Source organism: Oncorhynchus masou, chromosome 14 (genome assembly GCF_036934945.1).
Source record: "Oncorhynchus masou masou isolate Uvic2021 chromosome 14, UVic_Omas_1.1, whole genome shotgun sequence".
Lineage (NCBI taxonomy): Eukaryota > Metazoa > Chordata > Actinopteri > Salmoniformes > Salmonidae > Oncorhynchus > Oncorhynchus masou.
In genome coordinates, this window is record NC_088225.1 from 6247567 (window position 1) to 6272549 (window position 24983).

At 44.8% G+C, this 24983-nt stretch overlaps 1 protein-coding gene across 2 annotated transcripts in view; it reads right to left on the reverse strand.

Moving 5' to 3' along the window:
* Nucleotides 1–981: 981 nt before the first annotated feature.
* Nucleotides 982–24983, reverse strand: part of LOC135554042 (caveolae-associated protein 1-like) — a 30881-nt gene continuing 6879 nt past the window's right edge. For both annotated transcript variants that reach the window (XM_064986053.1, XM_064986052.1), the window contains one exon: nucleotides 982–5236. In XM_064986053.1, the coding sequence (XP_064842125.1) occupies nucleotides 4385–5236 (852 nt within the window). In that variant the 3' untranslated portion in view covers nucleotides 982–4384. The remainder of the gene's footprint in view (nucleotides 5237–24983) is intronic.

Genomic DNA, 24983 nt, shown 5'->3' on the forward strand with positions numbered 1-24983 from the left:
TCGAAAAATACACAAACCAAGGCATGAAAACAGTTTTATTATAGTATTTGAAATATGACATATGCATTGTTCGTTGAGAAAAATTTGGGGATTTGGTTTAGTCTTCATCATTGTCATCTATGTAGGCTATAGCACAAACAGTTCAGCAATAATTAAATATTTGATCAACATGTTTACTTGGTTTCATGGGACCTAAGAATTACAGGGTTCTGCTACTGAGCTTTCACATTTTTCTTGTGCGGAATTGCCCATCAATTTGAGAGTGGTCTTCTCTCAGGTAGCTAACCTTATCGGCTTAGGTCATTATAGTGCATTGTGAGACCAATAGCATAATTTAAGTGTCCCTTTTCAGCAGGGGAATAACAAGAGTAGAAACATTACTGAAATTATGAGAATCATAGCAAGTCAGGTCACAATGCTGTGAAAACCAAAATTAATATGACCGGACTCCCGAGATTAGGACTAAACCTACACTAAAACGCACACTCAATGGAGTTGCTTTCACTGTAGCTAGAACTCTGGATCCTCTACCACTCCCAGATTTTCCGTTGTTTGTTGTAATCTACAGAGGCAAAGAAACACAGTTGACAATGTTTACTTTCATTACAAACTCACTCACACATTGAAGCAGCATGACTCAAATCTCTATCCCTAATGACCAATAGCTCAAGCACTCTTCTCTTTACTGTACAGTGTTTTGCACCATTAGCCGGTGCTTATCATGGAGTAACATTGGCTTATGGAGCAATATCATTATTTATCATGTGTAGGTTTGAATGGTTTTCAAGGAAAAGTGAACATGTTGGCTTCTTCTTTGTGATGCACATTCATTCAAAGAAAATGAATGGACTCTGTTTATCCCGGATGACTAATCTGAGTAATGTAATGGTAATGGTAATAATACAGCTGAACTGGCTGCCCTTCACATAGCATTGGGTTGAACTTTGACCCGTTCAATCATCACAGTGGTAAAGTCTGGTGTAAATCATATAGCGTTTATTGATATATAAGTGGTTAGACAAAAATAGTCATTTAATTCAACAGAAAAATTGCAAGCTTCGTTATTAGATCAGTCGGAGATATTATCATCTCAGTTCAGTTGAAAATGGCAGTGCTCAGGATACGTACAGTATCCCACAGGTTTGAGGTCAGTTGCATTTCAATTCCAGACAATTCAGGAAGTACACTGAAATTCCAATGATCTTAAATGCTTTTCAGTTAGGAACATTTGGAATTGCAATTTGGTTTACTTTCTGAATTTGCTGGAATTTAAATGGAATTGGCTCCAACCCTGGTAACCTGCAGTAGTTTGTCTGACCATTTACAAAGAACTGCATATTGACTGACAATGCTGTGAGACTACACTACATGGCAAATAAATGAAACAGTTGAAAGATGAGCGGTCACTGTTTGTATCTCCACTCTCTCCTGAAGAAGGTAGGAAATGCTATGAATCTCCTTGGGGGAGATGAGGGGTGTTTAGAGATGGTGGTAAACTTAGCTCATGTTTGACAAAAACTTGGTCAATTTTTAATGTATCTGTGTGTTCAGTATTCGCCTTGGCATTTATGTAAAGAGAATCAATTTCAGCCTTGTAAAAAAATTAAGCAAAAACAAAATGTGAACTGCACAAAGACCTACATATTTTTTGAGGAATATCTTTGGTTTCTTTTTGACTGCATCCTCTCTCCTTCTCTCTGCACTGACCACTCCCTCCACATGATCACCCTGCCCCCACCCCTCTCTCTCACTCTCTGTCTCTCTCTATCTCTCTCTCACACACCCCCCTCCCACACACACACACACACACATCCTCTCTATGTGTTCCTTCTCACTCTCCTCAGAGAAAGCACTCTCCTTAATCAGATTCCTGCCTCATTGATTATCCTAATGGTGTTCCACAGAGACCTCCCCTCTCTACCCCGGCCCCTTCATCAAGGTCGGTCAGACACAGAGAGCTATGGAGACACGTGGAAAAGCCTTCTGTAGCGCTGTCTTTGAGCCAGGCCCTGTGTGCTTTCAGTCCTTCTGTACTTAGCCTCACTACTTTGTTCTCCAGAGGCACATCTTGTAGGTAGAGAAAGAACACGAGACAACAGCTTTTTGCATTTACTGGTCTCACTTCACGTCAAACTCAAATCATCTCTTCTAATCACCATCGTCTCCCTATATCAGACCTTTGCCAGACCACACAGGCACAAACAAGCTGACAAGTAATTCAAATAGACAGAGACTGAGGTCCAGGAACGAACATTACTTTTTTTCTTTCACCTTTGTAACTGCCATGTCATTATTCACAATCCCTTGTAATTTGCTGTCGGCACAAACAAAATTGGATAGCACTTACATTTCTATATGTCACTTATAGACTTTCATTTAACTGTCACCTGGCACATTGACATATGCTGGAGAGGTTCCTACAAGATTCTCTCCTTTGTCTCCCCACAATTACAGCACCCAGTGCAGTCCAGGTGAAATGCTGGATATATCCTGTCGTTAGCTGTGGCCATGGTGATAGATTCAATAAGCAAGGCTCTGTCAATCTCAGACAGACTCCAGGAGAGAAGTCTATGGAGTAACAGTAACGTGGCAGGTTAACACAGTCATGTCTGTGCTTATTATAGCATATATGTACAGTACATGCATGATTCTTGTAGCACTGTGAGCATACATTTGTACAATGTGTGTCAGTACAATTAAATTTTTTTAATGAACATTATCATGTAAGCACAGTGAGAGAAAAAAAGTGAAAAAAGTGAACTTCTACAGAACGATAGCACTAGGAAACTTTGATTAAACGATGGCTCAAAATGTCATTCCCCTGTCATCAGTGACAAGCCCTAGTAACAACCAGGTAGTTTGGTGGTTACACTGGAAAAAAACTGAGAGAAGGAGAACTATTTTCCAGATATCACAATATAGTACAACTTAGAAACTTAATGAAACATTTTTTTTTTAATGGAAGGTAAAACTATGCAACTAAATTCACATCTCTTTCGAGTCGTCACTAATCCTTCATCCTTCTTATTCTCCATTTCCAAACAAAACAAATAGGATCTGTTGCGATCCTGTATTTTACGTGAAAAACTTTAGAAATAATTATAGAGAAGGATTACTTTACACGTCTGGCATCCATCAACCCCATGACATCACTAGATACACTAGTTTTTCCCTGTTTGGCTCAAGATTGCGGCTGAAACATTACACACACACATAAATAGTTCCATTTATGCCAATCAGTGAGTCTCTTCCTCTTCTTTTTTAATATTGCATTTGCCGTGACACTCCCTCTCGGTCCTCCAAAATGAAAACAATCAACCAATAGGGTCACACTGTTGATCAGAAATAAAAGCTTCATAGTGCTCCTCTAAGAAAAGTGAGAACTATCTTAATCTTTATCATTATCTTATCTATCTCGTCCTTTCAGAGCCTTGACATGTTGACAGAGCTTGTCTGCCCACACTTACAGTAGAAAGTTGGCTGCTCAAAATGGCTGTGAGCATTTGTTTAACCGATCTGTAAACTCTTCAGTCAAGGAAAAGACAATCCCCTGTGTCTCTCCCCATGCACGTTGAAACCGTCTTTAAGTGTTTCCAGTGTGTGCTCTTACTCTTCATTTGTCAAAATGTAATTTCTCTGACCTGCACATCACATGACCACCAACCATCAAATCAGAAAATCTCAAGATACCACCACAACTGTGCACACACTGGCTGAATCAACTTTGTTTCCACATCATTTCAATGAAATGACGTTGAACCAACGTGGAATAGATGTTGAATTGACGTCTGTGCCCAGTGGGGGATATTTCCATATACATTATGTTATGTACTGTTTATCCTACGTTAGCAATTATTGTACATCAAATCACAATAGCAACTACTATTTATTCCCTTAGCATTGTGGTCATTCTATTTAAAAAACAACAACAAAAAATTATATCAACAAGCAATATCCCAGACTAGACCAACCAGAGTCATTCACAAACTAAAAGACAAGAAAATATGTAAGGAAGAAACAAAACTGAGGGGTTAAATGTTTTGTTGTTGTTGTTGTCTAGAACAGCACATACTTCATTAAAAGTAATTCCTGATGCGTAATTTTTTTTCTTCTCAAACAAGATGTATGTAGGCACGTATGACTGTAAGTTGCGTTGGATAAAAGCATCTGCTAAATGGCATATTGTGTTATTATCATTTTTACTATAAGATGAGTAGATTGTGAACACTGTCCCGACAGTCCTTATCATGCATGCTGTGTCACTGTCATCCAAATGTAGGATGTTACTCTCCTCTTCTTTACTCTCCCCCTCTCTCTTCTCCCCTATCCTCCTCATCCCTCTATTGTATCATTCTTCCAATCCTGCTGGGCCCTGAAGACAGAGTTATTTGCTGGTTGTCTTCATGCTTGTCTTCACCACAGGGAGCTTACTCTCCAGCCTGATCAGATGCTCTGCCACCTGGTCCTCAGCCACCTCCAGGAAAGCTGCCATCTCTGGGGTGTCTACTCTCACCAGCTCCTCCTCCTCTTCATCCAACTCCAGGACAGCACTCATCTCTGGGGTGTCTACTACTCTCACCAGCTCCTCCACCTCCACGTCTCCCTCTCCCGCCTGCAGGGCCTCATTCTCGGCCACCTCATCCATCTCTGTGCCCTCTGTGTGCACCACTTCCACCTCTCCATCCCGGAACTTCTTCACGTGGAAGGTGAAGGGCGGCACGCGGTACACGGTCGTCTTGGAGCGGGCGTAGACGGTGTGGTCGGGGGTCAGAGACTTCTTCAACATCTCCTTGGAGCCCTTTAGCTTCTCCTTCCGCTCCATGTTGGGGGTCATCTTGTTGCCCAGCTTGCCCATCTTCTTCTCCAGGCTATGCTTGGTCTTCTCCAACTTGTCGTGAGTCTTCTGCCGGGTCTTCTCCAGGTTATCCCTGGTCTTCTGCTTGGTCTTTTCCAGGTTGTCCTTGGTCTTCTGCGCTCTCTTCTCCCTCTGCTCTTTGGAAAAGGCCTTCTTGATGTTGTCCACGCGCGCCTTGCTGGAGCGTTTTATCTTCTCCGCCCGGGACTCTTCGATGATCTCCTCGATCTCCACCTCCTCGTCTGAGTTGAGGCCAGTGAGCGCCGCCTCGCCCCCCTCCTCAGGAATCTGCTCCAGCCCCCCTTCCACAGAGCAGCCCTCAGCTACATTCTCTGCCACCTTGGACGACTTTAGAGAGGCTTTAGCGGCCTTATTCTCATCCTGTGAAGACACAAAGGAGAGAGTGGATGAGGTTAGACAACAGGAAGAGTCAACATTTAAAAAAACATTTTTATTCTACCTTTATTTAACCAGGTAGGCTAGTTGTGAACAAGTTCTCATTTGTAACTGCGACCTGGCCAAGATAAAGCATAGCAGTGTGAACAGACAACACAGAGTTACACATGGAGTAAACAATTAACAAGTCAATAACACAGTAGAAAAAAATTGTCTATATACATTGTGTGCAAAAGGCATGAGGAGGTAGGCGAATAATTACAATTTTGCAGATTAACACTGGAGTGATAAATGATCAGATGGTCATGTACAGGTTGAGATACTGGTGTGCAAAAAAGCAGAAAAGTAAATAAATATAAACAGTATGGGGATGAGGTAGGTAAAATTGGGTGGGCTATTTACCGATAGACTATGTACAGCTGCAGCGATCGGTTAGCTGCTCAGATAGCAGATGTTTGAAGTTGGGGAGGGAGATAAAAGTCTCCAACTTCAGCGATTTTTGTAATTCGTTCTAGTCACAGGCAGCAGAGAACTGGAACGAACGGCGGCCAAATGAGGTGTTGGCTTTGGGGATGATCAGTGAGCTACACCTGCTGGAGCGCGTGCTACGGATGGGTGTTGCCATCGTGACCAGTGAACTGAGATAAGGCGGAGCTTTACCTAGCATGGACTTGTAGATGACCTGGAGCCAGTGGGTCTGGCGACAAATATGTAGCGAGGGCCAGCCGACTAGAGCATACAGGTCGCAGTGGTGGGTGGTATAAGGTGCTTTAGTAACAAAACGGATGGCACTGTGATAAACTGCATCCAGTTTGCTGAGTAGAGTGTTGGAAGCTATTTTGTAGATGACATCGCCGAAGTCGAGGATCGGTAGGATAGTCAGTTTTACTAGGGTAAGTTTGGCGGCGTGAGTGAAGGAGGCTTTGTTGCGGAATAGAAAGCCGACTCTAGATTTGATTTTAGATTGGAGATATTTGATATGAGTCTAGAAGCACTAGCCAGACACCTAGGTACTTATAGATGTCCACATATTCTAGGTCGGAACCATCCAGGGTGGTGATGCTAGTGCGGTGCAGGCAGCAAATGGTTGAAAAGCATGCATTTGGTTTTACAAGATAAGTATGAACGTTTATGTTTAAGGCTCCAGTTAGAGTAATAAAAACAGCAGCAGATCCAGTTTTGCAGCCAGCTGATAGACTAGGAGAGTATTACATTATTTTTTTTTAAATTCTGTTTTATCATTTAAATTTTATTCGCTTTCAAGCATAAGTTTGCAAAGACAGTATTAAATCTACCTCATTACATATCAGTACTCTGAGTGAGATAAGATGTTCCTATTCTATTTTGTTCATTCATAGGGAACAATGTGTTCACAGTGTGGGATTTGTCCAATATATATATATATACACACATTTTCAAATTGACTGCATGATTATGGAGGTTATATTGAAGTGTCGCGTAAAAGCCTGAGGCTGAAAAAATAAATGAATATTAATTCAAATGTAGGTGGGCTCTGAGATGGAAATGAAATTTGACATTTATGTGTATGATAAATTATTCATCTTCATGGCTTGCCTCAGACACGTAACTTTACATTTATCAGTCGCATAAAAAAATATATGAAACATGCCTGCTACTGTTGGCCAACCCCATCTCGTGGTCATACAATACAAACTGACCAAGACTCCAAAACCAGCACAGACAATGAAATACTGTCCAGCCAATAGCACAGACTTTCCACATGTACCCTACTAGAAACCAGTGTCAGGGTCTTCTCAGCCAAACTACTTGGTGAATGTTCAGCACACAGAATAAGTGTAATCCCCAACAGCTTGTGAAAGACATGTCATACAAGTTTGCATGGTGTCTAATAATGAAACTAGCATACTAAGCCAACTAGACCCAAAAGCATTTCCTGCTATTGGTAAACTACTTTACTGCACACTCCCACCTCGCTGAATCATTGTGATAACTGTGGTAAATGTTCTCCTGGTCTACCTCATGCATACATAGTCTCTCTCTCGCTCTCTGTCTCTCTTTCTCTCTAATAGGCTTTTCAGTCTTAGTGAGTGTAAGGATGGAGACCGACAACCTTTCATGTGTCAATGTCACTGGTTGTCCTGTCTCTTCACAGCTCATCTCAGTAAGCGTATTGCATAACCTAGCCCTTTGATGTGGTTATCACACAACCGGTAGGGAGACACATCACTCGGCATTTGACTCGACCATTAAACCTATTTTTCCACCACCCGCCGCTTACAAAGTGTGACTTTCAATCTGACTAAAGTATCTCACTCTTAAATGTTACATCCGTCACAGTCTGCTAGTTCACCTACAAACAGAGGTTTCAGGCAGACTTGATTTAAGGTATCGTGGTCATTCATCTTGTATAACCAAAATAACTGCAAATGTTCTCAGTATTTCCAGTGGACTGGAACATGCAGTCTTGCACTCCATCTAGGGGACAAGAAGGTTCTAGCAGCCTGTAAAGGGACGCCCCATCAGATAAGACATTGTCTGTTCGTAAAACCAGTACTTCACACTGACATTCACAAATACTCACACATGGCCCACCTGTCCAAAACATCCCTTGAGACCTATGCTTCTCTGACAGCTGTCACTCACTCAGCGTCCCAGTGATGATGTTTTCACCACGTTAGAGAAATGTTGTATTACCGAATGTCTACTGTGGGAGACCAGGAATATGCAAAGGATGTTATCCCTCAAATCAAATCGTATTGGTCACATACACATGGTTAGCAGATGTTAATGCGAGTGTAGCGAAATGCTTGTGCTTCGAGTTCCGACCGTGCAGTAATATCTAACAATTTCACAACTACCTTTTACACACAAGTGTAAAGGAATTAATAAGAATATGTACATTTAAATATACATTTAAATAGATTTAAATATATGGATGAGCGATGGCCGAACGGCATAGGCAAGATGCAGTGGATGATATAGAGTACAGTATATACATATGAGATGAGTAATGTAGGGTATGTAAACATTATATAAAGTTGCATTGTTTAAATTGACTAGTGATACATCCAATTTTTAATTATTAAAGTGGCTAGAGATTTGAGTCAGTATGTTGGATGATAGCGGGGTGAACAGGCAGTGGCTCAGGTGGTTGTTGTCCTTGATGATCTTTTTGGCCTTCCTGTGACATCGGGTGGTGTAGGTGTCCTGGAGGGCAGGTAGTTTGCCCCCGGTGATGCGTTGTGCAGACCTCACTACCCTCTGGAGAGCCTTACGGTTGTGGGCGGAGCAGTTGCCGTACCAGGACCAGCATCTGTAAATGTTTGTGAGTGTTTTTGGTGACAAGCCAAATTTCTTCAGCCTCTTGAGGTTGAAGAGGCACTGTTGAGCCTTCTTCCCCACGCTGTCTGTGTGGGTGGAACATTTCAGTTTGTCCGTGATGTGTACGCTGAGGAACTTAAAACTTTCCACCTTCTCCACTACTGTCCCGTCGATGTGGATATGGCGGTGCTCCCTCTGCTGTTTCCTGAAGTCCAAGATCATCTCCTTTGTTCTGTTGACGTTGAGTGTGAGGTTATTTTCCTGACACCACACTCTGAGGGCCCTCACCTCCTCCCTGTAGGCCGTCTCGTCGTTGTTGGGAATCAAGCCTACCACTGTAGTGTCGTCTGCAAACATGATGATTGATTTGGAGGTGTGCATGGCCACGCAGTCCTGGGTGAACAGGGAGTACAGGAGAGGGCTGAGAACGCACTCTTGTGGTGCCCCAGTGTTGAGGATCAGCGGGGTGGAGATGTTGTTTCCTACCCTCACCACCTGGGGGCGTCCCATCAGAAAGTACAGGACACCGTTGCACAGGGCGGGGTCGAGACCCAGGGTCTCGAGTTTGATGATGAGTTTGGAGTTGAATGGTGGTGTTGAATGCCGAGCTGAAGTCGATGAACAGCATTCTTACATAGGTATTCCTCTTGTCCAGATGAGTTAGGGCAGTGTGCACTGTTATTGTGATTGCATCGTCTGTGGACCTATTGAGGCGGTAAGCAAATTGGAGTGGGTCTAGGGTGTCAGGTAGGGTGGAGGTGATATGATCCTTGACTAGTCTCTCAAAGCACTTCATGATGACGGAAGTGAGTGCTACGGGGTGATAGTCATTTAGCTCAGTTACCTTAGCTTTCTTGGGAACAGGAACAATGGTGGCCCTCTTGAAGCATGTGGGAACAGCAGACTGGGATAGGGATTGATTGAATATGTCCATAAACACACCAGCCAGCTGGTCTGCACATGCTCTGAGGACACAGCTAGGGATGCCGTCTGGGCCTGCAGCCTTGCGAGGGTTAACACGTTTAAATGTTTTACTCACGTTGGCTGCAGTGAAGGAGAGCCGGCAGGTTTTGGTAGCGGGCCGTTTTGGTGTCACTGTATTGTCCTCAAACCGACCTCCTAATGCCCTATGCTAAATCTAGCATGCCCTTGCATCCCATAGAGATAGCTATGTCTTTGTTGTTACTGCCCTGCCCTGTCCCATCATAGCACTGCGCACATCACACATCACACATAACATTTTGCACTGACTCTATGCAGACTCATAAGACTATATATACACTCACACACACACTACACTACACTACACTACACACACACACACACACACACACACACACACACACACACACACACACACACACACACACACACACACACAGTGTAACCAGTGCTAAATCTCCTCCATCTGCTACTCTACTTCTTCAATTTAGTCTTATTATTATCTATCCCGATGCTTCGTCACTTTACCCTGCCTTCATGTACATACAGTTGAAGTCGGAAGTTTACATACACTTAGGTTGGAGTCATTAAAACTCGTTTTTCAACCACTCCACAGATTTCTTGTTAACAAACCATAGTTTTGGACATCTACTTTGTGCATGGCGCAAGTCATTTTTCCAACAATTGTTTAAAGACAGATTATTTCACTTATAATTCACTGTATCACAATTCCAGTGGGACAGAAGTTTACATACACTAAGTTGACTGTGCCTATCACCGCCTGGTACGGCAACTGCTCCGCCCACAACCGTAAGGCTCTCCAGAGGGTAGTGAGGTCTGCACAACGCATCACCGGGGGCAAACTACCTGCCCTCCAGGACACCTACACCACCCGATGTCACAGGAAGGCCATAAAGATCATCAAGGACAACAACCACCCAAGCCACTGCCTGTTCACCCCGCTATCATCCAGAAGGCGAGGTCAGTACAGGTGCATCAAAAGCTGGGACCGAGAGACTGAAAAACAGCTTCTATCTCAAGGCCATCAGAATGTTAAACAGCCACCACTAACATTGAGTGGCTGCTGCCAACACACTGACTCAACTCCAGCCACTTTAATAATGGGAATTGATGGGAATTGATGTAAAATATATCACTAGCCACTTTAAACAATGCTACTTAATATAATGTTTACATACCCTACATTATTTATCTCATATGTATACGTATATACTGTACTCTATATCATCTACTGCATCTTTATGTAATACATGTATCACTAGCCACTTTAAACTATGCCACTTTGTTTACATACTCAACTCATATGTATATACTGTACTCGATACCATCTACTGCATCTTGCTTATGCAGCTCTGCACCATCACTCATTCATGTATCTTTATGTACATATTCTTTATCCCTTTACACTTGTGTGTATAAGGTAGTAGTTTTGGAATTGTTAGCTAGATTACTCGTTGGTTATTACTGCATTGTCGGAACTAGAAGCACAAGCATTTCGCTACACTCGCATTAACATCTGCTAACCATGTGTATGTGACAAATAACATTTGATTTTATTTGATTTGATTTAAACAGGCCTACCTTCAAACTCAGTGCCTCTTTGCTTGAAATCATGGGAGATTCAAAAGAAATCAGCCAAGACCTCAGAAAACAAGTAGACCTCCACAAGTCTGGTTCATCCTTGGGAGCGATTTCCAAACGTCTGAAGGTACCACGTTCATCTGTACAACCAATAGTACGCTAGTATAAACACCATGGGACCACGCAGCCATCATACCGGTCAGGAAGGAGATGCTTTCTGTCTCCTAGAGATGAGCGTACTTTGGTGCGAAAAGTGCAAATCAATCCCAGAACAACAGCAAAGGACCTTGTGAAGATGCTGGAGGAAATAGGTACAACAGTAACTATATCCACAGTAAAAACGAGTCCTATATCAACATAACCTGAAAGGCTGCTCAGCAAGGAAGAAGCCACTGCTCCAAAACTGCCATATAAAAGCCAGACTACGGTTTGCAACTGCACATGGGGACAAAGATCGTACTTTTTGGAGAAATGTCCACTGGTCTGATGACAAAAAAATAAGTGTTTGGAGAGAATGACCATCATTATGTTTGGAGGAAAAAGTGGGAGGCTTGCAAGCCAAAGAACACCATCCCAACCGTGAAACACTGGGGTGGCAGCATCATGTTGTGGGGGTGCTTTGCTGCAGGAGGGACTGGTGCACTTCACAAAATAGATAGCATCATAAGGTAGGAAAATTATGTGGATATATTGAAGTAACATTTCAAGACATCAGTCAGGAAGTTAAATCTTGGTCACAAATGGGTCTTCCAAATGGACAATGACCCCAAGCATGCTTTTCAAAGTTGTGGCAAAATGGCTTAAGGACAATAAAGTCAAGGTATTGGAGTGGCCATCTATAGAAAATGTGTGGGCAGAACTGAAAAAGTGTGTGCGAGCAAGTAGGCCTTACAAACCTGACTCAGTTACACCAGCTCTGTCAGGAGGAATGGGCCAAAATTCTTGTGGAAGGCTACCTGAAATGTTTGACCCAAGTTATACAATTTAAAGGCAATGCTACCAAATACTAATTGAGTGTATGTAAACTTCTGACCCACTGGAAATGTGATGAAAGAAATAAAAGCTGAAATAAATCATTCTCTCTAGTATTATTCTGACATTTCACATTCTTAAAATAAAGTGGTGATCCTAACTGACCTAAGACAGTGAATTGTTTACCAGGATTAAGTCTCAGGAATTGTGAAAAACTGAGTTTAAATACATTTGGCTAAGTAGTATGTAAACTTACGACTTCAACTGTATTTACCTCAATTACCTTGTTGAACTGATACTGATTCTCCCTCTATATAGCTCCATTCTTGTGTATTTTATTTTATTCCTCGTGTTACTGTTCCTCATGATACCATGTGACTTATAAAATTGTATTTAAATTTGACTTTCACGCATTCTGAAAAATTATATAGTATCACTTATCTCGTCAAATGTCTCTTGCTTCTCTCTCGCTCTCTCTCTGTCTAAACTATTTCACCTTATCTCTCTCAACAATCTCTCTGTCTCTCTCTCTCTCTAAACTCTTTCACCCTGTCTCTCTCAACAATCTCTCTGTCTCTGTACCCACTGTCCAGATTTAATGTTGAGAAAGTGGCCCAGTCCTGAGTGTCTGCGCTGAGTCATTTTTACTTCTCCCCTGCCGTGTGTGTGGGTGTGTGTGATCTCACATTGCATTGTGGGGGAATGGGAATAGGTCGGCTTGTAATCAGGGAGCGAAACAATCAGTCTGTGTTATGTTGGTGAGCTCGTGTGGTTTTATGAGGCCATCCCTTCCGACCAAACCCTCCCCTAACCCAAACCCAAACCCAGACGACGCTGGGCTAATTGTGCACCATGGGTCTCCTGGTCGTGGCCAGCTGTGAGGTCTTTGCTTTGTTTTTTATTTAGAAAAATATGAACTATTGGTATTTACAGTCTTGTCTCATCGCTGCAACAATGGACTCGGGAGAGGCGTATGGACTCGGGAGAGGCGTATGGACTCGGGAGAGGCGTATAGACTCGGGAGAGGCGTATGGACTCGGGAGAGGCGTATAGACTCGGGAGAGGCGTATGGACTCGGGAGAGGCGGAGGTCGAGCCACACTGCTTCTTGACACAATGCCCACTTAACCCGGAAGCCAGCCGCACCAATGTGTTGGAGGAAACACCGTACACCTGGCGTCCGTGTCAGCGTGCACTGCGCCCGTTCCACCACAGGAGTCGCTAGTGCGCAATAGGACAAGGACATCCCTTCCGGCCAAACCCTCCCCTAACCCAGACGACTCTGGGCCAATTGTGCACCGCCCCATGGGTCTCCTGGTTGTGGCCGGCTGCGACAGAGCCTGAACTTGAACCCAGAATCTCTGGTGGCACAGCTAGCACTACGATGCGGTGCCTCATACCACTGCGCCACTTGGGAGGGCCCATGTTTGGTTTGTCCATTTCTCTTCCTCTGCCTAAAAATAAAACACTCATCTCCACCGTCTTTCCCCTTTCCCTGTCTACTTTGCAATGTGTTGCAGAATCACACTGCTTATTTATTCCTGAGGCGATGGCTGGGGGAGATAATCCGTCCGTTAGCTGGGTTTGACCTGTTGATAGAGTGGGGCATAATTTGAGGCACTGCGATGGAACAGATCTGTATCGCTTTATTTGAACTAAGTCAGGAACTGCCGATGTAAAAACAATGCCATGGCAACCAGTCACAGTAATAAGGTTAAAGGTGGAGTTTTGCATCATCGTGACACATTAAAGCAGGTTTGTAATGTTTCTTAACATCTCATTGAATGTGTACCGCATATTAAATCGTTCTTTATCATTTGTTCCTTCTTGTGTAGGGAGGGGGGGGGTGAGAAGGATTACTTATCCTATCCTAGGTATTCCCACCTCTTCAAGGAATACCTAGGATAGGATAAGTAATCCTTCTCACCCCCCCCCCCCCCCCTTAATGATTTAGATGCACTATTGTAAAGTGGCTGTTCCACTGGATGTCAGAAGGTGAATTCACCAATTTGTAAGTCGCTCTGGATAAGAGCGTCTGCTAAATGACTTAAATGTAATGTAAATGTTGTGTAGGTGTACTCCCATAGCATCTAGCCCTCCTCCTCCTCCTCAATTAGTACCACTTTCCTTTCTTCCCTTGTTATCATCAAGGCAACAATCCCTTGACACTTTCTATTTGTTTCATCATAGTTCAAACAAGCGGCTCGGGTTCACAGCTCATGCAAAGCCAAGGCTTTTTATGATGGCTTTCATTGCTCTTGTACTGGGGGAGATGTGAGTGTTTTTTTTGCAATGATGAAATACATTGAAAAAGTAGTTGACTGGAGCAGCGTGCACTGTTAAACAGGATAATGTGACGTTCAAGCCTGCTACATTATGTCCTGGGACAAATCATTTGTGATTTTGAATTCCGTACTTTGGTTTATTCTGACATACTGAACATCATACCTCATCACTGCCAGGCAGATAGTATATGTTTCATATACTGTATTTTTGCATCGGCATTAACCAATACCACACCCTTCCCCTTATTAATCCTTGTGCTGGTCTGATGTTCACAATGGTACTAGTGGAACCTATCATAAAATGACCATCGCTTCCTTATCTGGTGCTGTGTCCTACTCGGCCCGCAGTGTGTGTGTTTATTTCGGGCTCGCCTTTCCCTCTCTCCGGATTCCATTCACCATTCCCTGGCTACTAGCCACTGTAACATTCTGCCCCCTCCCCTCCTAGCCTCTCCTCCCAGTCCTCAACAGGGCAACAGATAAACATAGGATCATGTCACCACGGCAACAACCATTGTGGAACATCGCCCCTGGTGGGGTGTGAAGCTAAGCCTGATAAATGACTACGGAGGATGATAACCCCCCCCCCCCCCAGCGACACCATCGGAGTAACTACTGTACTAGCACGCTACTGTTCTATGGGACAGATTAGATTCAGAACATAACTGTCATCATCATACTAATATCAACAGTCTTGCTACAGCTAAACTGTACATTACATGATCCCTAAGCAGCATGTCGGTCCGGCCTGCCACTGATTCCATTGGGGTGAACGTAATAATATGATGGGTGCCTCGCCCACCTCGGAAGTCATACAACAAGTCATACACCCTTTCCCAGAATGCCCGGCTGAACAGTTAATGATGTTACATCATTGAGGGCATCGCCATCTCCTGTGTCGGGGTGGTGCCCTGACGCAGCCTGATTAAAATCATGTAGGAAAGGAAATGCACGTCTTCGCGGCCATCAGTAGCTCTCCCTGTATGTGATTAATGAGAGAGAGAGGGAACGGACCGAGGGAAAGAGTGAGGACGGAGATGGAAACTCCATGAGTGTCCCTGTGTTACCCTCCTCTCTCCTCCCACTCTAGCCATGGAAAAGTCTGGTCTACATGTGAGTGTGTACGCTACTATGCCTGAAGGAGTGCCTGTGGAGAATGTGGTTGGTTGAATGTGTGTGAGTCTTCACAGAAAGAAAGAGGGAGCTCTGTTTGTTAGTGTCTCTGTCTTTGCATCGTGGCCTGGGGGAGGGCTGCTCATGGAAAAGCTGGCAGATGGAGGAGATTTAGCACTGGTTACACTGTGTGTGTGTGTGTGTGTGTGTGTGTGTGTGTGTGTGTGTGTGTGTGTGTGTGTGTGTGTGTGTGTGTGCGTGCATGCGTGCGTGCGTGCGTACGGAACAAGAGTGTCTGTAAATCTCTATATGCAATACTGTGTGTGTTTGTGTACAGTGTGTGTTGGCTATGAGAGTGTATCCTATGCAGGGTGCTGAGTCCAGGCAAGTCGACATCTGTTTATTGCTCATGAGTCGTCTCTCTGAGGGAAACACTCCCTAGGAGGTATTCTGAAAATACACAAACCAACCTGAGGCCCAGAGAACACGGTAAACAAGTCATACATTCTACTGACTGAGAATGAAAAAACAGAGAGAGAGTGTGTATGTGTGAGAGAGAGAATGAGAGAGAGAGAGTGTGTATGTGTGAGAGAGAGAGAATGAGAGAGAGAGAGAGAGAGAGTGTGTATGTGTGAGAATGAGAGAATGAGAGAGAGAGAGAGAGAGAGTGTGTATGTGTGAGAATGAGAGAGAGAGAGTGTGTGTATGTATTAGAGTGAGAGTGAGAGAGAGAGGTATGAGAAGAATAGTAGAAGGTACAGTGGTAAGCAGGCCTCTTAACATTTAAAGTCTTGCAGTCCCATCAATGCTACATGAGGCCTTTCCTGTTTTGGCATCTGAATGCAGCGTTTTCCTATTAAAACCTAAAAAGGCTTTCTAGTTTGGTTATTTTTCTCTGAGGGTGAGTGTTCTGCCTCTGACTCATAGGCACTGGGGATCATTCTTAACCACACACTAGTTGCCATGGACGACGACAGAGCAAACAGTTGTCCAAACCACAGCTAAAAACTACAGCAGCTATGGCTATAAGGGCACGCTTCTGTCTCCTAGCCAGCCCAGGGCCCCTTTTCTGCAACACAAAGCCACACTCTCAGACTCTCTCTCCTTAGATATCAATCACAGTCCTATGACATCAGCATTTTATCACGTCAATTAAACAAACTTAATATAGATGTCTGTCTGTCTTTCATGACCTATCAAAAATGTCATGCGAATTTGATAATTGTAGATAAGGAATGTCACAGACCAAATTGTAATGTAAATTACCGTCCTTGTCCTTTTGGATGGAACGGAAGGTTTTCACAACAAACATTTAGGGAATGTAGATTAGGACAAGTTTGGATGACATTAGGATTGATGCCAACCCTTTACTCTGGTACCCTCCCACATGCATCAGATATTTCACAAGAACAGGAGAACAAGAGAGGAAGCCTAGTGAGGTAAGAAGAGCTACTTGGGTTTTACTAGACAATGGACGTTTACCTACAGATGTAGGATCTTATTATGATCCAGTTCGCTACACCAGGACAACAATCCTGCAGCAACAGTAAATGTGAATTATTATATGGATTATAATAAATCTACATTTTTCGTCAAGTCTGACATTTTAAAATAAAAATTACAAGCCTTTTGAAAACCTTGAATATACTACAAGTTTGCATTTCATGCTGCGCAGGAAAATTCTCAGTAACAAAAGAGCGATCAAATTAAGATCCTACATCTGTATAAATGACCTCTACTCCCAACTTAATCAGATGCCCGTGACCTCCCACCATCGTTCCTCCTGGGGCAGATGAGATGAGATGAGATGAGAGGCATGCCTTGTGAGTCACCCTGGCAGCTGTCTGATCCTGTCTAGCCCCAGTCTGCAGTATGCAGCTGTGCCTTCAGCTTTCACAATGACCCATCTGGGCCCCTTCTGGGACAGGAGCAGAGGGTGGAGGGCCCCTGGCAGTTATAAACATGGTGCTAGCAGCTGATGTACTACAGGCTACTGTACATTTCCAATGTTTAAGCCTCTTTCTATAGGCATAGTTTTTTGGGGGGCTCAACACATTTAACACACGACTATAATGAGAATATTTATTTACAATAAGCTACTACAGAAGGGTATTGGGAAATAGTCTTTGCATCCCAGCTCACTCTTTTAGTTCAGTCAGACACAGCCAAGGCACAGAGATCGGGTTCTCGTTGAATCTACCTCGAGCATCCTGGGGAATCGTCATGACCACCATCCCGACGCAGCAGAGGAGTACAAAGGGAATTCTGTGTAGTGACCCACGGCACCTCTGATCTCACCATCCCACATCCCGCAAACAATGTAACATAGCCCAACTGTGATGGCTTCACATGAAATGAAGCAGTGGAAATACATTCTGTTTGACATCGGAAGGGTGTTCCTGGGGGTTTCTTTCACAGCGATGTGTGACCTCACCACACAGGAGTCTGACGGGGATATATCCCTTTCCAGGACTCCCTTTCCAGCCAATCCACTCAACCTCTCTCCATGACTACAGCCACTGGAATCCCTACAACTACAACCTCTCTCCATGACTACAGCCACTGGAATCCCTACAACTACAACCTCTCTCCATGACTACAGCCACTGGAATCCCTACAACTACAACCACTGTCAACATGGCATCACCAGCCATCATGGAACCTTTGCCTTTCCACACGTTTCTCTGTAGGACTGGCACGTCCGACTCTCTAACGTGGTGATTCTGTAACGTCTGTACTGAGATCTGCTCCCAGCGTCTAACATTAACGCCAGGTTGACAGTTCAGATATAAAGTCTGTATCAGATCGCATCGGGCTGATGATGATGATTAATGATTAGTGGAGCCATCATTCCTGCCCAATAACATAAGACACACTTCCAACCATTAATCCCATGTCACGTCAGTCTGCCTTTTGTTCTGACTGTGTCCACTGTGGAACTGATTCTGCTTTATCTAAAGGGCACATCCCTGTGGGAGGGAGGGGGATGTTTTTATGGAAAAAGTTTGACATTCGAGAAAGAGCTTTTGTTCTCGCTCTTGGTCTGCTCGTCAGGTGTGCGGCAGCCTCTGTTTTGGTTTACACTATCAGACTATCCCTGGAGTTTATTGGGACCAACACAATCCAACGTGTTCTCCCTCCCCTCATCCACCTCTGGTGGAGGTTTAGGCCACCTGAGACGACTGATCAATGTCCTATTTTGAGATATGCCAGAGTTGTCAGAATCTCTACCGCTGAAGTTCATACCTCATAGTTGACATCAACCTCCCTGGGTGGGAGGCACTAGTTATATTACCCGCACTTAAATGTCTTCCCTCTCAGAGAGAGAGGTGTTAAATAGTTCTAGGCAGTGGTGTGTCTTAATAAGGGTGAAGTATAGGAAGAGTAATAACAACTAAAGCCAGTGTCAAACCCTCCATCCACCCATGAAAGCTCCTTGATAAGAAACCATTTTAAAAGCTTGATCAGTCTAATGCCCTCTGTGTGCAGTCTGCTAGGTTAATAATCAGAGTTATGAGTGGCCATAACCCACCCAGTGCCTTGCCTAGATCTTAGTGACAGGATATAACTCACAGACCAGTGCCAGGAACACACAGTCCGAGCAGCAGGCACATGTCACCATCTAACACAGCTGCACCTGGAACTGCAGGACACACTGTCTGGATACAAATAAGCCATGCACTGTGTTTCGATGTGGCCATCTGAATAGCCACACACAATCGTAAAGACACCGGTGTGCACACACAGAGATACAGAAACACAGAGACACATCCACACACACACACACACCCACATACACTGACGCCATCATTCTGTGCTGCTGCCGGTGGCTAAATCCAGTCTCACTCTATGAAACAGGACCCGCCATTCCATTCCACATCGTTGCAAGAGTATTTATAATCAAAGCACCAGAGCAGATTTTCATTTACACGGTTTCTGAAAAAAATTTGGCCGAGTTATTACGATCTTGGCAGTGGCCTTCTGAAGTAGGGGCGAGAGCGTAGGCTACAACGTACAGTAAGTAACATGTTGCTCCAGCTCCCACAATTCTGTGGACTGGAATTGGAACAAAATATCTGTTGACCAACCCAGGAACGTTGAGTGGCGGATGGACAGGTGCCCTGACCTTTAGCTTGCCTGGCAAATCATCGTCTTCTGTTGTGGGAGCGAGCTCTGTAAGCCAAGAGGGCAGTGGGTGGTTGAGACCCGTGCAGACGTCTGGGTCATACGAGTAGTTCATGTTTGTATCTCTTAATAAGTGCAGCTCACAGTGACTTCGTCTGGTCCCCTTAATAATTCGGTCCTCAAGTGCAAGAGTAGGCTTTGACCCACACACACGCACAAAAGTACACACACACATGCACTCATTGACAGGATGTGAGCTGAATTAGCTAATGGGTAGCAGGAAACAACAGTATTGTGGGTCTGCGAGTCAGACGACAAAACAAGTGATGCTGTTTCCCAACAGGACCCCACCTCTCGCCCCCAACAGCATCAAAATGAGCCCAGCGTGAACCATGAACATTGTTAACAATGCTGCATGTGCTCCAGCTGTAAAGTCTACTGCTAATATATAAGTAGGCATGGACAAAGAGACACACACTACAGTGGTTTCAGATTAATATACTGAGTGTCCAGGTTGGCAGTGTCTGAGGGCCACTGGCCTTCAGCCTCAGGAATAGCAGGGGTCCTTTTTCTGCTGCACATATCCCACTGGCAGTGACAGAAAAGCCTGTGCACAAGAGTAACACTCTCTATCAGCCAATCTCTTATCAAGCCTTCACACAGCCATGACACCCAGATACTAGCTATGAGACAGATCTACCAACCTTGATGAACCCATTGTTCTATGTAAAGAAATGATTAGAAAGAGAATGGTTTTTCATTACCCTTTACTCTTTGTTGGGGGTGACTGGGTGTGGTAGGGTGGACCGGGGTTCTTCAACAGGCGTCCCATCTGTTTGGGATTCATTCTGTCAATTTGCAGTGTACAAATGATTATATTCATGTTCCGTCACCACAGACCATCCACTCGGAATCTAGTCGGGGACTCTTACGGTAGAGGGAGGTGTAAAGAAAGACAGAATAGAGGTGGATAGAACCACCGCCGCTGAAAGGCGTATGTAGTCGGGTTTTAGCGGCACGCGGCACTACCACCAGACCAGACCACGGCAAAGCCCTCCTCGATCTGACACAACTGTGTAAGCAATACAGCTGCAACTCTACCAAGCTCTCTGAGTTATTAGGTGGAGCTAAATGATTGAACCCATCCAGTCACATCTTTGTATATCTGTTTCTATACCCGTGTCTTGTGTTAGGGGCCAGGGGTTGATTTGAAATCAGGTTGCATTCTTTAGGACATCAATTCTATGAATACTGTGACAAGAGAATATACAGACCTGAAAAGATTCTGTGATCTTGAAACATGAAGTTACAGGAGAAAAAGCACGAAGAACCATAACAAGGGAAGGCGTACGCCCCTTTTGTCAAGAGTGGGACCATATTTCTCAAATAATACACAATCCTTTTACACAAGTTAGATCAAAGGCAGAGAGAATCCTTTCAAGCCAGGGAATGATACGGTGATGTGAAACCTATGCAAGTGCACCTTTCACAGCGCTTTTTGATCTTTCCCAAGTATAAAAAGGAAAGAAAAACATCATTAATGACAGCTCAGTGCTCTTGGCTGAACTCATCCTAAAGCCAGAACAGATATGAGAGAAGAGGGAGATAATCAGTAGAGGACCACAGACTGCTGCACTGTGCCAATAGATACAGTCCATGTAGCTAGCTGGCCCCAGGCTGTTCCAGTCTGATCCTGGGCCATGATAAAGATGGTGATGATGGGAGGGAGAGCCAACAGAAAGAGCCTGTGGTTTGGAGTGGACTCAGGATGTTCAAGGAAACTAAACACATCGGAGGAAAGAAGAGGAACATTTTATTTGACGCAAACCTACAAGAATGTAGGATCTCCTTGCCAAAGCGAGGGGCTTTCCCCTTTTTCCTGCCATGTTATGGCTGTGGTCTTCCTTCTGATCTGTCCGTACAACTTTTAGGATCCCCTGAATACTCAGACATCTTAGAACAAAAATAACAATAAAGTGAGTGGAATTAAGGTGAAAGGGCATGAAGGGATACACTTCAAATAAACTGTACATGAACGGCTTACCAAAACCGATATAATAAAACTTCTGAATTTGCACTCAACATAGAACATAACACCATGCCAGTGTGTCATTCAGAAATGTGAACAGTGAGGGAGAGGGGCAGTGAACTGACTTTGCACACACACAAACACTCATGCACGCTAGTATTGAATCTCTCGAACAGTGTTCTACAGAAGAGCTGACACGCAACAGTGAAATGTAGAGCCTGCCAGACATCTCTCCACAAGCTGCAGGTACCGGAGGGTGGGGAGGGGAGGGGAGGGGAGGGGAGGGGTGGTGTAGGAGTATGGATGACAGGAGAGGTTGACCCAGAGGGCGGTGAGAGACAGAGAGTGAGTGAGGTAAAGTGGGAGAATCCAAGGGGATGAATCATCGTACAAATTTGGTGCTGCTGTCTATCTCTTCGTTCCTCTCGCTCTCCACCCTACTGTACGCCATCATCACACCCCTCCCCGGTTCCACCACAGTGATCACAGTGAGTCTGACTAGACCATAGAGAGGTCACAAGCTTGAGGTAATTGGTCCTGAAGTGCTGCCAGGTTTGCCTGGGGTTGGGGACAGAGACTGAGGGAGACAAGCTGTAACTGAGAAGTTGGATTCCCCTGTGATAGAGTCAGAGACAGGACTGTCACTGTCCCCTGACTCCATGCCAGAGCAGTACAGGGATGCTGAAGAGGCTCGTCCATCATAGACACACAGATCCTGAGTTTTCAATAACAGATGAATGAGTGGACTGACAGCCCGTACCACACCCTCAACGCAATGATCAGATGGGCGGGAGGCCTATGTCCACAGACACCTCTGAAGCATCCCTGGAGGAGGGGAGGAGGAGAGAGGATGATAGAAGATGGGTCAAGGGACATTTGTAGTTGAGAGAGGGCCGATGAGATGTAGCTTTGCCCTAGGCCTGCCACAACACTGTCAGCTGCTGCTGGGACTCTGGGACCCTCAGAGACTCTTCCTCCCTCGCACTCTCCTCCTCACACTCTCCTCCTCACACTCTCTCACAAGGACAGAGTGTTTGAGTGGCATGTGTTTCTCTCCAGGGGAAAACCTAAATAGGTTATAGCATAGGTTATGCACTACATGGGAGAGGCCATTTCTGTGATTTGTTATGATTTCCTCTTCTATAACAAATGGGAGATATGTATTTGGGTATATTTTTGGGTGCCGGTGTCCAGTAGTATGGCCACACCCTGCCGTTGCAAGGGGATCGTGTGTTCTCCCGTAGATCCAGGTTTAATTATAAAGCATCACTGTCAGAGTGTTTCCCTGATTCTAGCCACATGAAAGGATGTGGCTATTCTCAGAGAGCACTCCCACGAGAGAAGAACAGCTGTGGTTGACGCCAGCACAAGCTCACACACGGAACACGCACGAACGGAACATGGAACATGCACAAACGGAACATGGAACACGGGAACATGCACAAACAGAACATGGAAAACGGGAACATGCACAAATGGAAAACACACTCGCAGTGGATCACGAGTGCATCCACCTATGCAAACATACTCAGCTAATCCTCTGATTTGCAGTAACTCGTACTGTAACCCCCCCCCCCCCACTTGACTTGACACTTGACACTATCGGCAGTTGAAAACACAAGGTTATTTGCCTAACCCCAGTTCTCTGATAATGGACATGAGATGTATCACATCTGGGGTTTGCTAGGACCGCCTACTCTCTCGAAAGTACCTATCAGATGCATCTGTTGGGGACAGACGGGTAGAGTGGAGAATGTGGTGAGAGACCATAAAAGGAGCCAGTCTCCCACCATCTGGTTATTCTCAAGCATAATTGTCTTCCTCACACTCTTGCTAGGCAGGGGAAACGCAATGATATAGTCACACAACTGCTCCATGACAAAAATGCACCAACTGTAAAAACATAGAGCGTGCATAAATAGCTGGCAGGCCTGTTTTGTCTTCTCTCTCACTGGCTAGGCCTCTCTCTCCAAGTGAGGATGGATAATTGCTATGCTACGCTTAGCCAACTGCATACCACCCTGGGTACCACCCTACTACCCTTCTGAAGCTAAGCAGGGTTGGTCCTGGTCAGTCCCTGGATGGGAGACCAGATGTTGCTGGAAGTGGTGTTGGAGGGCCAGTAGGAGGCACCCTTTCCTCTGGTCTAAAATTCCCCAGTGATTGGTGACATTACCCTGTGTTGGGTGCTGTATTTTGGATGGGACATTAAACAGGTGTCCTGACTCTCTATTGGCACCCATGGCACTTATTGTAAGAGTGTTAACCCTGGTGCCCTGGCTAAATTCCCATCTGACCCTCATGCCATCTAATCATCCCCAGCTTACAATTGGCTCATTCATCGCCCTCACTCTCCCCTGTAACTATTCATTGCTGTAAATGAGAATGTGTTTTCAGTCAATTTACCAGGTTAAATAAACACATTTTTAAAAAAGCCCTGCATGATGATAGCTGCCAGGACTAGTCATAAGCAGGAATTTTACTGCCGACTGTAAAAATCACTGGTCATCAGGGGGCTCGAAGATGAGGAGGGAAAGGATTGGTGTCGCTCGGGCATCCCGGGGGTCCACTTTTTCTTTGCCTGTTAAGCTGGATATTCTCAGCCAAAGTGTCATTTCTCCCACCACCACTAGGCTCATGGTACAACCACATCCTTGGCTGACACTACCGGAAGCACGGATGCTATGGTCAGTAATCAAACAGATCTCCTCCCAATCTGGGTCTAGGGTCTCCAAGTTCGAGTTCAGTTTCTTCCTCACCTCCACCAGTAACTCAGCCAGATATTACATATTACTCAACAGTAAAGAGGTCCCGTTGAGAGCTCTAAATGCTTGGGCCAAGACCATGTTAGTTTTCTGAAAAACAGAGGCAGTGAGGTGCTGGTATCGTTAATAACACAGCACATGGGGCTGGTGTGGTGAGCCAGTGACAGCTGCACCATTGGAGAGTTGCCAAAACTATATTGTGTATGTCCAGGCTTGGGGTACCCTTAGCAAAAATCCTGCTAGTGAGGGTTTTTTTCCCACAAGTCCTTAGCTTCCCTGAGGCAAGCTGGTACCGCAGGGAGCAATTCCTTTATTGGGGCTGCATGTGATTGGCATCTCTCTTTCTGTCGTATAGTTCCCTTGACGGGCCCTGAGCCCGCTTGCGGATACAGTATGAAAGAGCCCAAACTCCATTGGAGGAGGGGCAGCTCCACTACTCTCGGGCCGTCAGGTCAGCTGACCTGAGAGGGTGGGAGAACGTGATCGTAATCTCGAGGATCTCCGTGAGATTAATCCCGTCGTCATCCTCATCATCCCCTAACTCAACCACCCCCAACACTACATCGTCGGACAGTGTAGGGAGGGAGTCAAGGCTAT